The following is a 15,456-nucleotide window of genomic DNA, read 5'->3' as shown; positions in this document are numbered from 1 at the left end:
TTGGACCCATTCCCCATCAGATAGAGGAGCAATAATGATTATTTAATGCTGCCACAATATGAAGACCATCCTGGTTATTGGCAGTGATCTAATTGCAAATTGAAGACACAGCTCGCAGGACAGTGACAGACGAAAGGAAAGAGTGACAGATATTGTAAGTGATACAGTGAGTAAGGAGAGATAAAGGGTCAGGCTTTTTGGATATAATAGAAAATGAAGACGTTGACAACTCACATGAGATGGAAGAGAAATAGTGTCTGATAGGAGAACAATTAAATGTAATCTGTTTTATGAGAAATATGAATAAATGGTGCATAGCTTCTCTACTGTATGTGCTTTATTAGCATATAGATGTTGGAGAAATAGCTCTGTCACTATCGAGATGTTCAGACTAATAGCCTTGCCAAAAGAATCTGCCATCAACTTTTTAATGCCATTCATAAGGCCTTCTGGTATATATTTTGAGAACAGAAACAGACAAATCAGTTTTGTAATTTGACAAAATGAGATTTTAATAGATTGTCTTGCACATTAAAACACTGAGAGTGGCAGTTCATCCCTTTTTCTATTTTCCATGCTGAGCCACCATTCCAGTCTGGGGTCTTTGCATCTGTCATCATTGCAACTAAAATGCGAACACGTTTGAATGTATTTTAGAAAAGAGGACACATTGAAATATCCCCATGGGTTGTTTGTTATTGATTCATGCCTATGCTGCAGTCCTAGGCCTTGATCATAAGCCCAACTGAATCCCAGTAATAACAACAGGTGGATCCTTCCATATGCAGAAACAACAACTTCCTGGAGATCTACATTTTTTTTTTTTTGAATTTTGAGAGTTTTTTTTCTGGTCAGAGTTGAATGAATTGATCGATTTAAATCAGTTATTTGTATGAACAAATAAAGATTAGGTTATAAAAGCAGTGTTTCATTTTCATGGGGATTGTTTCAAATTGATACATCTTATCATATAGTACATTGATTACTTTTATAAGCTCAGAACTGTTTGCTAATGAAGGATGTTCAATCAAGCTCTCATTGACAGGCCATAAAGAGCATGTATACCGTATGAATTAACTAACATCACACAGAAACTGTGTCAAAGGGTACCCTCATTCTCTGTCAATCTGCTATCAAACACAATAAGAGGATAGGGAAGTATAAACTCTGATCTATTCATCCATGAAGAAGGTTCTTTCTTTTCTAGACAGACTTTCCTTAGTTGTCAGTCTTTCCCTAGCAATCAAATCTTTACAAACTGGCCAATGGGATGACAGCCCTGGAGTTGATTACTGGGTGTGCTGTGTTGGAGTTTAAACTTTGGACCTCAGAACAAGAGCAGGGAGATACAGTAGAGACATGGTCATCTGGAACAGAGCTCCTTCACAACAAAGGAAACAGAACATTTAACTGGATTTGTCTTATTTTGGGGAGTTCTGTCCTGTGCCACCCTAGTGCTGAAATTATGGACCACTATTCAGATCAGGTAACAGGGCCCATGTCTTAGTTTCTGTGTTTTAGTGTCTCCTGGTTAATTTGTTTTGTAATTTATGTTATTAGGGCAGCCAAGGTTATATGTATCGTGAAACAAGTTCAGAGGAGGTAACATACTGTATCAACGTGCCAGTGAATCGGGGTGGGTGCTTTGTGTAGTCTACAAAGGAATGTGGGTGCTTTGCGAAGTCTACAAAGGAATGTGGGTGCGTCGTGTAGCCTACAAAGGAATGTGGGTGCGTCGTGTAGCCTACAAAGGAATGTGGGTGCTTTGTGTACAGTAGCCTACAAAGGAATGTGGGTGCTTTGTGTACAGTAGCCTACAAAGGAATGTGGGTGCGCCGTGTAGCCTACAAAGGAATGTGGGTGCGTCGTGTAGCCTACAAAGAAATGTGGGTGCGTCGTGTAGCCTACAAAGGAATAGTCTTACAATTTTCTCCTTTCAAATGAATCAGAACTAGATCAACTTAATTTAACTCACGCATTGAAAGGCATAGTCAAATTGATACATTTTTTAGATAGGAGTGCCATGCGATAATGGTAATAAAAAGCATTAGTCCTGGGTATGATTGCTTTTACAGCCATCCTATAAGGCTCTTTGTATGTTATCTCTCAGTTGTAAATGTAGAGCAACATGTCATTAAGTGGCCTGTTCTGTTCCAGGGTTGCGACGGGCTTGAGCTGCTTGATTTGCTGTTTGATCAAAACAATGGCATCCTCCGTCACGAGGAGATGGGACACCATGACAACCATGCCTGGCCAATCCACGAGCCAAACGTGAGTGGAGTGAAATCTCTCACTCTGTGATTTTATCCTGCAGTGTTTTTAAAATGTCCCCTTACCTGTGTCTACTACGTGATTCACATGTCTAGCCTGCCATTCTCAACCACTCCAGTTTGGCTGTACAGTAATTATCACATTTGGTGTGTCATTTGGCAGGTGTTGCGTCCAGCAGAGCAACAGAGCGAGGACTTCCTGAATGCCCTCCTGAGTGGCAGTGACTCAGTGTCGGGGTCCCCCCTGTGGTCTCCCTCTCCTAGTGACAGTGGCATCAGTGAGGACCCGCACTCGGATCAGATGGACAGCCCCCAGCGCCCTGAGAGCCCTCACATGGAGCCCCACTTCATCCCCCCTCAGCCACAAACCAAGGTTGCCCTGGATGCCAACTTCTCCATTGATATCAGTAAGACAAAGCTGGCACAAATTACTAAGCACAGAAAGTATAACAAAAACTTGGTTTAAATTTTCATGGTAAAAAGAAGCAACAGAGGCAGTTACATTATTACGTCATGCGGAATATGTGATTAAGTATTGTAATTTGTTTATGTCAAACATTGGAACAGAAGTTCATCCTTTGAAAGCAACACAGTCTGTGTTCGTAGGCTCTATGTATTCATTAGGCAAAAGCCTACATTGTCTCAGTATCAACACATACACAGACAAATGATGGCCCTTCTGTCTGGTCCTATCACGTCTCTCTGTGTGGTTACAGATGGCTTGGACTCATGCTTCTACCCAGGCAGGACTGGGGGGACAGAGTGTTCCTCTGATGTATGCACAACCCAGCTGTCTTCTGGCTTTCCCCTCACTGTCAAGGACCTACTGCTCTCTGTCACATCTGATCCGGTGAGTGATGATGAAGGGTGTGTTTGTGTTTGTGTGGTGCTTGGGGGGAGTGTGTCTGTAATTGTTTGTATGTAGGTGAGTGAGTGTGTTGGAGTGGAGAGGAATGGGTTAGAGGGGTAAAGTCATTCTATAAAAATCAGGCAATGTAATTGGCATGAGCAAAGCATGAAATGAGAGGGATGGAGGGCGATGCTGTCTGCCGTGTAACTCTGCACTCCCTCCATTCACTCTGAAAAACCCATTGCAGCTGGCCACTGGTTGTGATGCTGTACGTATGACTTACTGTATTAACATTCTCGTCTCACTTCCAGCCCCCACAGCATTCCCAACAGTCCTTCCAAGAGTTGATTCTTAATGAGAATGAGAAAAAACTGCTGGCCAAGGAGGGGGTGACTCTGTCTAGCCAACTACCTCTCACAAAGGTCAATCTTTTTTGCACACTTTGCAACTTCACAGAACAACTTATGGCTCTTGAGGATTTGCAAAGTGTGTAAACACGTTAAATATGTACTTCCTTTGTCTGTTTCTATTAGTATGAGGAGAGGATTCTGAAGAAAATTCGCAGAAAGATCCGGAATAAGCTGTCGGCTCAGGAGAGCAGGAAGAAGAAAAAGGAATATATTGATGGTCTGGAGAGCAGGTACTGGCAAGAGGCACTAAATAAATGGATAAGGCAGGGACTCACAGACCTCAATTCAAAGTAGACATGATCAATTCTGACTAGAATTGCCTAAAATTGATAAAGCACTTCTACAAACTAACAAGATATTTGGAACATGTCACAGGGTGCTGAGCACAAAAAGTTAAAATCAAAGGTCCAATGCAGCCATTTTTATCTCAATATCAAATAATTTCTAGATAACAATTAAGTACCTTTCTGTGATTGTTTTCAATTAAAATGGTAAAAAATAAAGACAAATAACTTCTTAGCAAAGATCAATTTCTGAGTGGGGAGGGGAAAAGTAAAAACAAGCTGTTATTGGCAGAAAGGTTTGGAAGTCACGTTCTTATTCTTCAGGCTAGGGTCTATTTTTCTCCACTTCCTGTCTAACTGACGTGCCCAAAGTAAACTACGTGTTGCTCAGGCCCTGAAGCCAGGATATGCTTATAATTGGTACCATTGGAAAGAAGACACTCTGAAGTTTGTAGAAATGTTAAAATAATGTAGGAGACTATAGCACAATAGATATGGTAGGAGAAAATCCAAAGAAAAACCAACCTGATTTGTTTGTTGTTGAGAGAGCCCATGCTCTTACAATGGAAAGTATAGGGGCATATCCAAATCCAGCTCCCAGATTGCAATTCCTATGGCTTCCACTAGATGTCAACAGTCTTTGTTCAAGGTTTCAGGCTTGATTCTTCCAAATGACGAAGAAAAATGAGTTTTAGTACTGGGATGCAGACTTGGAAATTTGTGTATGCGCTCGCGACTTAGAGGACGCACACCTGCTAATATCGCTTTCCTATTGAACATACTTCTTTCCGTATGAAATATTATAGTTTAATTACATTTTAGGGTATCTGAGGATTATTTAGAAACGTTTTTTGACTTGTTTTAACAAAGTTTTGCAGAAGCTTTTTGGATTCCTTTCTTTGCATGTTGAACGAGTGGATTACTCAAATCGATGGCGCCAACTAAACAGACTTTTTGGGATATAAAGAAGGATTTTATCTAACAAAACTACACTACATGTTGAAGCTGGGACCCTTTGGATGACAAATCAGAGGAAGATTTTCAAAAAGCAAGGGAATATTTAATCGCTATTTGTGAATTTATGAAACCTGTGCTGGTGGATAAATATTTTGATGTGGGGCGCCGTCCTCAAACAATCGTAAGGCATGCTTTCGCTGTAAAGCCTATTGTAAATCGGACAGTGGAGTTAGAATAACAAGAATTTAAGCTTTTAACCGATATATACTTCTGGCAGTTGTAAATCGGACAGTGGAGTTAGAATAACAAGAATTTAAGCTTTTAACCGATATATACTTCTGACAGTTGTATGTACCTACAGTGGGGCAAAAAAGTACAGTATTTAGTCAGCCACCAATTGTGCAAGTTCTCCCACTTAAAAAGATGAGAGAGGCCTGTAATTTTCATCATAGGTACACTTCAACTATGACAGACAAAATGAGGAAAAAAAATCCAGAAAATCACATTGTAGGATTTTTTATGAATTTAATTGCAAATTATGGTGGAAAATAAGTATTTGGTCAATAACAAAAGTTTATCTCAATACTTTGTTATATACCCTTTGTTGGCAATGACAGAGGTCAAACGTTTTCTGTAAGTCTTCACAAGGTTTTCACACACTGTTGCTGGTATTTTGGCCCATTACTCCATGCAGATATCCTCTAGAGTGATGTTTTGGGGCTGTTGCTGGGCAACACGGACTTTCAACTCCCTCCAAAGATTTTCTATGGGGTTGAGATCTGGAGACTGGCTAGGCCACTCCAGGATACTTTTTTGCCCCACTGTAAATGTTTAATATCCATAATTTTTATGATTATTTATTTGAATTGCGTGCCCTCCAATTTCACCGGAAGTTAGCGGGACACCTAGCCCTAAGAAGTTCTAACTAATTTATCACCTTGGAGGTCAAAACTCCATCCCACCAAAACAGTCAGACATTTCAGACGATCTTTTCAAGCAGGTCTTACACTAAAACAGTATTATCACCATTTTCACAATTTCACAGTATTATTACAACCTCATAGTGTGGAAATATATATAAAACATTTTTGACTGCACTTGGCCTTTTTATGATTTTTTTTTTTTAAATTTCACCTTTATTTAACCAGGTAGGTCAGTTGAGAACAAGTTCTCATTTACAACTGCGACCTGGCCAAGATAAAGCAACGCAGTGTGACAAAAAACAACACAGAGTTACACATAGGATAAACAAAAGTACAGTCAATAACACAATAGAAAAATCTATATACAGTGTGTGCAAATGGAGTAAGGAGGTAAGGCAATAAATAGGCCATAGTAGCGAAGTAATTACAATTTAGCAAATTAACACTGAAGTGATAGATGTGTAGATGAAGATGTGCAAGTAGAAATACTAGTGTGCAAAAAGGTTAATAAAAACAATATGGGGATGCGGTAGGTAGTTGGGCTATTTACAGATGGGCTATGTACAGCTGCAGCGATCGGTAAGCTGCTCAGATAGCTGATGCTTAAAGTTAGTGAGGATAACTTCAGCGATTTTTGCAATTCGTTCCAGACATTGGCAGCAGAGAACTGAAAGGAAAGGCGGCCAAAGTGGGTGTTGGCTTTGGGGATGACCAGTGAGATATACCTGCTGGAGCGCGTGCTACGGGTGGGTGTTGTTATGGTGACCAGTGAGCTGAGATAAGGCGGAGCTTTACCTAGCAAAGACTTATAGATGACCTGGAGCCAGTGGGTCTGGCGACGAATATGTAGTGAGGGCCAGCTGACGAGAGCATACAGGTCGCAGTGGTGGGTGGTATATGGGGCTTTGGTGACAAAAAGGATGGCACTGATAGACTGCATCCAATTTGCTGAGTAGAGTGTTGGAGGCTATTTTGTAAATGACATCCCCGAAGTCGAGGATCGGTAAGATAGTCAGTTTTACGAGGGTATGTTTGGCAGCGTGAGTGAAGGAGGCTTCTGTTGCGAAATAGGAAGCCGATTCTAGATTTCATTTTGGATTGGAGATGCTTATTATGAGTCTGGAAGGAGAGTTTACAGTCTAGCCAGACACCTAGGTATTTGTAGTTGTCCACATATTCTAAGTCAGAACCGTCCAAAGTAGTGATGCTAGTCGGGCGGGCGGGTGCGGGCAGCGATCGGTTGAAGAGCATGCATTTAGTTTTACTAGCATTTAAGAGCAGTTGGAGGCCACAGAAGGAGTGTTGTATGGCATTGAAGCTTGTTTGGAGGTTTGTAAACACAGTGTCCAAAGAAGGGCCAGAAGTATACAGAATGGTGTCATCTGCGTAGAGGTGGATCATGGAATCACCCGCAGCAAGAGCAACATCACTGATATATACAGAGAAAAGAGTCGGCCTGAGAATTGAATCCTGTGGTACCCCCATAGAGACTGCCAGAGGTCTGGACAACAGGCCCTCCGATTTGACACACTGAACTTTATCTGAGAAATAGTTGGTGAACCAGGCGAGGCAGTCATTTGAGAAACCAAGGCTGTTGAGTCTGCGGTGATTGACAGAATACGTTGATTGACAGAGTTGAAAGCCTTGGCCAGGTCGATGAAGACGGCTGCACAGTATTGTCTTTTATCGATGGCGGTTCTAATATTGTTTAGTACCTTGAGCGTGGCTGAGGTGCACCTGTGACCAGCTGGGAAACCGGATTGCACAGGGGAGAAGGTACCGTGGGATTCGAAATGGTCAATGATCTGTTTGTTAACTTGGCTTTTGAAGACTTTAGAAAGGCAGGGCAGGATGGATATAGGTCTGTAACAGTTTGGGTCTAGAGTGTCTCCCCCTTTGAAGAGGGGGATGACCGCGGCAACTTTCTAATCTTCAGGAATCTCGGACAATACGAAAGAGAGGTTCAACAGACAGTAATAGAGGTTGCAACAATGGCGGCGGATAATTTTAGAAAGAGAGGGTCCAGATTGTCTAGCCCAGCTGATTTGTATGGGTCCAGGTTTTGCAGCTCTTTCAGAACATCTGCTATCTGGATTTGGGTGAAGGAGAAGCTGGGGAGGCTTGGGCAAGTAGCTGTGTGGGGGGGGGGGGGGGGGGGGGGTGCGGTGCCGTTGGCCGGGGTTGGGGTAGCTAGAAGGAAAGCATGGCAAGCCGTAGAGAGATGATTATTGAAATTCTCGATTATTGTGGATTTATCGGTGGTGACAGTGTTTCCTAGCCTCAGTGCAGAGGGCAGCTGGGAGGAGGTGCTCTTATTCTCCATGGACTTTACAGTGTCCCAGAACTTTTTGCAGTTAGAGCTATAGGATGCAAATTTCTGTTTGAAAAATCAAGCCTTTGCTTTCCTAACTGGCTGTGCATATTTGTTCCTAACTTCCCTGAAAAGTTGCATATCGCGGGGACTATTCGATGCTAGTGCAGTACGCCACAGGATGTTTTTGTGCTGGTCGAGGGCAGTCAGGTCTTGAGTGAACCAAGGGCTATATCTGTTCTTAGTTCTACATTTATTTGAAAGGGGCATGCTTATTTAAGATGGTGAGGAAATTACTTTTAAAGAACAACCAGGGATCCTCAACTAACGGGTTGAGGTCAATATCCTTCCAGGATACCCGGGCCAGGTCGATTAGAAAGGCCTGCTTGCAGAAGTGTTTTAGGGAGCGTTTGACAGTGATGAGGGGTGGTCGTTTGACCGCGGACCCATAACGGATACAGGCAATGAGGCAGTGATCGCTGAGATCCTGATTGAAAACAGCAGTGGTGTATTTGGAGGGCAAGTTGGTCAGGATAATATCCATGAGGGTGCCCATGTTTACGGATTTAGGGTTGTACCTGGTGGGTTCCTTGATAATTTGTGTGAGATTGAGGGCATCTAACTTAGATTGTAGGGCGGACGGGGTGTTAAGCATATCCCAGTTTAGGTCACCTAACAGAACGAACTCTGAAGATAGATGAGGGGCAATCAATTCACATATGGTGTCCAGGGCACAGTAGGGAGCTGAGGGGGGTCTATAACAGGCGGCAACAGTGAGAGACATATTTCTGGAGAGATTAATTTAAAAAAATTAGAAGCTCGAACTGTTTGGGCATAGACCTGGAAAGTATAACAGAACTGCAGTAGATTGCAAGTCCTCCCCCTTTGGCAGTTATATCTTGATGGAAAATGTTGTAGTTGGGGATGGAAATCTCAGAGTTTTTGGTGGCCTTCCTAAGCCAGGATTCTGACACGGCAAGGACATCAGGTTTGGCGGAGAGTGCTAAAGCAGTGAGTAAAACAAACTTAGGGAGGAGGCTTCTGATGTTAACTTCTTTGGGAACGGGAACCTTGTTTCAGGCTTCTACTGTGAAGGGGGAGAGAATAAGAGCTGTTTGACTAAGAGGTCTGGCAGAATGCCATGAGGTCAGTCAGGCCTGCGGCCGTGAGAGCGAGCTCTGTTCCTTTTCATTTCTAAAGCCAAAGGAGTTGTCCGGTTGAAACATTATTGAAGATTTATGATAAAAACATCCTAAAGATTGATTCTATACATCGTTTGACATGTTTCTACGAACTGTAATATAACTTTTTTGACTTTTCGTCTGAACTAATTGCTTGCGCACTGTGCATTTGGATTACTGGGCTAAACGTGCGAACAAAAAGGAGATATTTGGACATAAATGATTGACTTTATCGAACAAAACAAATATTTATTGTGGAACTGGGATTCCTGGGAGTGCATTCCGATGAAGATCATCAAAGGTAAGTGAATATTTATAACGCTATTTCTGAGTTTTGTGACACCTCTTTTTCTTTGGAAAATGGCTGTATGTTTTTCTGTGACTTGGCGCTGACCTAACATAATCGCAAGGTGTGCTTTCGCCATAAAGCCTTTTTGAAATCAGACACTGTGGCTGGATTAACAAGATGATTATCTTTAAAATGGTGTATAATACTTGTATGTTTGAGATATTTTAATTATGAGATTTCTGTTGTTTTGAATTTGGCGCCCTGCAATTTCAGTGGCTGTTGGTTAGGTGGGACGCATGCATGAAACCAAGGCTTTTACGGTTACAGAAGTCAACAAATGAGAGCACCTGGGGACACACAGGCCCTGGGTTAACCTCTACATCACCCGAGGAACAGAGGAGGAGTAGGATGAGGGTACGGCTAAAGGCTATCAAAACTGGTCGTCTAGTGCGTTGGGGACAGAGAATAAAAGGAGCAGATTTCTGGGCGTGGTAGAATAGATTCAGGGAATAATGTCAGACAGGGGTATGGTAGGGTGCGGGTACAGTGGAGGTAAACCTAGGCATTGAGTGACGATAAGAGAGTTTGCATCTCTGGAGGCTCTAGTTATGCTAGGTGAGGTCACCCCATGTGTGGGAGGTGGGACAAAAGAGGTATCTGAGGCATGTTGAGTGGGTCTAGGGGCTCCGCAGTAAAATGAAACAATGATAAGTACCCTAAACAACAGTATACAAGGCATATTGACATTAGAGAAAGACATAAAGCGAGGCATGTTGATTGGGAGAGCTAGCTAAGACAATGGGTAAGATAGCAACAGCTAATCAGCTAAGACAACAACAACAGGTAAAATGGCGATGAATGGGCAGAGAGGGTCAGTTAACTACACTCAGGGCCTGAGTTCGAGGCTGGGGCAGACAGATAAACAAAACAAACAAAATGGAGTACCGTGATTAATGAACAGTCCAGCAGGCATCATCTATGTAGCCAGGTGATCATAGGGTCCAGTGAACAGCAATAGATGAAACAGGGAAGTCGTTACTACGCTGGCAAGCAGGAGACACAGCGTTCATAAAGTTAGCAGGTCGGGGCTAGCAGAAGCGTCTTCATCGACGTCCGACAAAGGCCGGTTGAGGGTACATCGGATGGAATTACGTCGGCAGACTAATCGTGATGGATCTGCGGGGCTCCGTGTCGACAAAGGGTCCTGGCCAATTGACAAAAGAGGTAATGTAGCTGGAGTAATATCGTTTGCTAGCCGGGAAATGCGCCTGTCTCAAGGCTAACTGGTGCTAGCTTCGGGACAAGGGCGTTAGCCACTATAGCCACTCGGTAGCAGCTAGCTAGTTGCAATGATCCGATGCAAAGGTCCAGAGCTTACGGCAGGAATCCGGCGATGAATCTAGTCGTGTTAGTGAAGAGTCCGGGAGGCATCAGCTGTGTAGCCGAGGGATCATAGGGTCCACTGAGCTGGCCGGGAGATGGGCCAGCTAGCTGCGAGGATCTGTAATAATGGTTCAGTAATCTGGAGTAATGGTGGGAAAAGCAGTCCTGATATGCTCAGGGTTGATATCGCGCTGTGCAGACTGACGGGTATTATCCAGGGTAAAAGCGGCTGGTGTCTGAGATAGAGGTAAAAGCCGCTAGCAGTGGCTAACAATGACTAAATAGCTAGTAGCTAATTAGCTGGTTAGCAGCTGATGGCTAGCTTCTGATGGAGGTTCTAGCTATAAGGTCTAAAAATAGCGGATTCGTATCACATTGGGTAAGACGGGTTTACGGAAGGTATATTTCATTTAAAAATGGAAAAAGAAACAGTGTGTGGAAGCTCAGACACACTGGTAGGATTGTCAAACGTTTGCGTGACGACAATACTTAGCACCTCTGAACAGAGTGTCGGCAGTCAATCTTTATTGTGTTCACACAGCAAAGACCTTGGAAGTCGTCAGCCACGTAAAATACTCCAAACCAGAAGGTGTCAATAGTGTTGTTTGGCAATGCATATCCGTGCGTATTGCCTGTGGTCTAGATTCCAAGCTATCTGCGCTAACGTTTCTATTTTGTAGAAAGCCCTTGTTGATACTAACCAGATGGCCACAGCTAGATAACTACCTGGCAAAACGATGCAGAAACATTCACTCTCCATAATCCCATACTGCCAGTGCCAGCCCATAGCCAAATGTTTCACTAGCTAGCTAAGGACACTGCAAAAACTCAGCAGCTAACACTGGCAGCTGTTTCATGGAAGCTAGCTAATCCATTGTGATTTAATTATAACGACAATACTAGCTACAGTGGTTAGCTAGCTTGGAGGAAGTATTTAGTGTTGTGTGCATTGCGTCTGTGCACTTAGCTAGCTCAAAGGAAAATATTTTTTTTTTTTTTTTTTTTGGGGTACGTGTTCTCTGATTGGATCAAAGTCAAGTTGTTGGCCACTGACGAGCATTGCGATTCCACAAGTAGAATCGGTAGGTTTGTCGCTACCGGGTCAGCCCGCAGCACGTACCGCTTAAGTTCTAGCAAGAGATAGAACGGCCTCCCACTGTGATATGTACTTATCGGCAGTCTATCGACAGTGAGATTCTTGATGTGTGTCTGCTTAAGTTGCGTGGCACAGAGAAACTTCACAGGGCCCACTGCAGTCAGAAATGTGTAATTCAGTATACTTGACTGTCACATTATGATCTAATTCTACAAAAGGGTTTTTCAGTGTGGTGGTAAGAGTGATAGCTAGCTAGTATGTTTCTTGGACTGATCAAGCAGCAGCAGCTCGTCAGTCTCATCTGGGAAATTCCCTTGTTGTTTGTCTTCCAGGATGGCTGCCTGCAGCACACACAACCAGGAGCTACAGAGGAAAGTGTTCCAGCTGGAGAAATGCAATACGTGAGGGACCTCCACACTAATCTGCTCTGTTTCTGCCTCCGTACACCCGGTCTCAACGTTTGCTAATTGAGCCTTTGTGTCTCCCAGGTCTCTGATGGAGCAGCTACACAGGCTGCAGACTCTGGTCATGGGCGGCTCCAAAAAGACCGCCCAGGCTGGGACTTGTGTCCTGGTAAGGAGAAGTGTCACTTTAAGAAACAGTTTTACTAGATCAGGCCATACACCATGTGAAATTAGAGAGAGACAGACAGGTGGAGTGAGAGAAAGATGTATGCCAGACATACGGATGTAAATACAGACACAGATAGATAGACTCCAGAGAGGCAAACCATTGATTCCCTTGTCTACAACATAATTGGACAGAACAAAAATCACACCACATCAGTGCAAGCAGTAATTAGACTTGTAAATCCACTATGAATATGAATGAGTTTGTATCTCTTCTAATGCCTTTCGGAAAAGGCAAACATTTTAATTATACGGATTGTGTGTTCAAGCCGTGTGACTTTGATGCCCATGTACTGGGATGAGCTGAAAAGTTCTAAACAACAGTTACTGAAAAAGTGAATCTTCCACTCTGGAACTCCACTGGGGAGTGGAAGCTCTCCCAAATGGCTAAACCTTATTGACTTTGGCAAAGAGAAAATTATGTGATTTTTACCCTTCCCTTTTTCCCCAGGTACTGCTCCTGTCCTTCTCCATCATCCTCTTCCCCAGCCTGAACCCTTTTGCCAAGGTCAGCCAAGGAGGGGACTTCAGCCCAGTGAGGGGTGAGTCAGCCTCCTGCACTGTCTGGCCAAACCTCCCCCGCCACCCCATACCTCCTGCCTCAAATCACAGCTGGAGAGCTGAATAGACTAGAGCTCCTCTCACTTCTACTGCCAGATGCTGCTACGGCGCCACTGTTAAAACAACTCTGCAGAGAAAGGCGGCCCACCAATTCACATCAAAGAGCTGAGCTGGCAACCCTCAGCACAGAAACCATGTATTATTGAGCACTCTTCTCATCAGCCTGTCTGACTGTAAAATTCCTTTCAACAGTTGGAGGAACTGTTGGATAAAATATTAAATGGACTTCAAAGATATCTAATGGTCTCATCAACGTTTTAAGATTGTGAATTACTTAAATGTAATTTGTCATCTTAACCGACTGTTCGTTAGCTCTATGAATATAATCAATTCCTAGTTGTCTTTAGGTAAATGTACAACCGAAGACCAAGGTACAAAATTGTTGAGGGTGGGGTACAGTTAACGAATTAAAGTTGGACTGGGGATGTATGTGTGACATACTGTAGTTCAACATTTAATGACTGGAATAAATACTCACCTGTAACCTGTGTCCCTCTCGCCCCCGCAGTCCAGTCACGGTCCCTGCACAACCTCCAGTCCTCCAGAGTGCTGCATGTGATTGACCAGCCGTACCAAACTGCAGACGACAAGGCCAAGCCTCCAGACCACCATGTCCTGGGAGACCAGGGTGTGGATGAGATTATGTCTCTGCTGGGTAAACTGGGCACTGGTCACGACAGCCAAGGACTGCCCAATTTTGACCCCATGTCTCATAATAATAGCATGGACGAGCAAGTCCATTTCCAGGGAGACCCCATTACTGGCCATATAGCTACAGTAACTTGGAATCCACACCGCAGAGCCCCACTACGCCCACATGCTGATGACATGTGATTTGGAGAGAGTATTCCCAGCAGGATTCCTCTGTTCTGCTCCCATCTCCAGACACTTCATATGATAAAACAGAGTAGCACATGCCTAAGGCTCTTGTTTACACTATGAGTTACGGAATAATAAATACATTATTTTGCCTGTTATAGTACATGTGTGTGTATATATATACAGTGGGGAGAACAAGTATTTGATACACTGCCGATTTTGCAGGTTTTCCTACTTACAAAGCATGTAGAGGTCTGTAATTTTTATCATAGGTACACTTCAACTATGAGAGACGGAATCTAAAACAAAAATCCAGAAAATCACATTGTATGATTTTTAAGTAATTAATTTGCATTTTATTGCATGACATAAGTATTTGATACATCAGAAAAGCAGTACTTAAGATTTGGTACAGAAACCTTTGTTTGCAATTACAGAGATCATACGTTTCCTGTAGTTCTTGACTAGGTTTGCACACACTGCAGCAGGGATTTTGGCCCACTCCTCCCTACAGATCTTCTCCAGATCCTTCAGGTTTCAGGGCTGTCGCTGGGCAATACGGACTTTCAGCTCCCTCCAAAGATTTTCTATTGGGTTCAGGTCTGGAGACTGGCTAGGCCACTCCAGGACCTTGAGATGCTTCTTACGGAGCCACTCCTTAGTTGCCATGGCTGTGTGCTTCGTGTCGTTGTCATGCTGGAAGACCCAGCCACGACCCATCTTCAATGCTCTTACTGAGGGAAGGAGGTTGTTGGCCAAGATCTCGCGATACATGGCCCCATCCATCCTCCCCTCAATACGGTGCAGTCGTCCTGTCCCCTTTGCAGAAAAGCATCCCCAAAGAATGATGTTTCCACCTCCATGCTTCAAGGTTGGGATGGTGTTCTTGGGGTTGTACTCATACTTCTTCTTCCTCCAAACACGGCGAGTGGAGTTAGACCAAAAAGCTCTATTTTTGTCTCATCAGACCACATGACCTTCTCCCATTCCTCCTCTGGATCATCCAGATGGTCATTGGCAAACTTCAGACAGGCCTGGACATGCACTGGCTTAAGCAGGGGGACCTTGCGTGCGCTGCAGGATTTTAATCCATGACGGCGTAGTGTGTTACTAATGGTTTTCTTTGAGACTGTGGTCCCAGCTCTCTTCAGGTCATTGACCAGGTCCTGCCGTGTAGTTCTGGGCTGATCCCTCACCTTCCTCATGATCATTGATGCCCCACGAGGTGAAATCTTGCATGGAGCCCCAGACCGAGGGTGATTGACCGTCATCTTGAACTTCTTCCATTTTCTAATAATTGCGCCAACAGTTGTTTCCTTCTCACCAAGCTGCTTGCCTATTGTCCTGTAGCCCATCCCAGCCTTGTGCAGGTCTACAATTTTATCCCTGATGTCCTTACACAGCTCTCTGGTCTTGGCCATTGTGGAGAGGTT

At 43.7% G+C, this 15,456-nt stretch overlaps 1 protein-coding gene across 1 annotated transcript; it reads left to right on the top strand.

Moving 5' to 3' along the window:
- Positions 1-1,332: 1,332 nt before the first annotated feature.
- On the top strand, positions 1,333-14,186 carry LOC139578333 (cyclic AMP-responsive element-binding protein 3-like protein 3-B). The gene is made up of 10 exons (XM_071405781.1): positions 1,333-1,486; positions 2,158-2,271; positions 2,434-2,677; positions 2,987-3,120; positions 3,432-3,542; positions 3,654-3,760; positions 12,287-12,355; positions 12,443-12,527; positions 13,035-13,125; positions 13,713-14,186. Exons 1-10 carry the CDS (start codon positions 1,466-1,468, stop codon positions 14,036-14,038), a joined length of 1,302 nt encoding a protein of 433 aa, XP_071261882.1. The 5' UTR covers positions 1,333-1,465; the 3' UTR covers positions 14,039-14,186.
- Positions 14,187-15,456: the final 1,270 nt, after the last annotated feature.

This window comes from Salvelinus alpinus, chromosome 6 (genome assembly GCF_045679555.1).
Source record: "Salvelinus alpinus chromosome 6, SLU_Salpinus.1, whole genome shotgun sequence".
NCBI classification, from domain to species: Eukaryota; Metazoa; Chordata; class Actinopteri; order Salmoniformes; family Salmonidae; genus Salvelinus; species Salvelinus alpinus.
This window is presented reverse-complemented; position numbering and strand designations above follow the sequence as displayed.

Coding starts and splice junctions, on each gene's coding strand:
- LOC139578333 (XM_071405781.1), top strand. CDS start 1,466: ATGGACCACTATTCAGATCAG. Junction 12,528..13,034: donor AGGCTGGGACTTGTGTCCTG/GTAAGGAGAAGT, acceptor CTTTTTCCCCAG/GTACTGCTCCTGTCCTTCTC. Junction 13,126..13,712: donor GGACTTCAGCCCAGTGAGGG/GTGAGTCAGCCT, acceptor TCGCCCCCGCAG/TCCAGTCACGGTCCCTGCAC.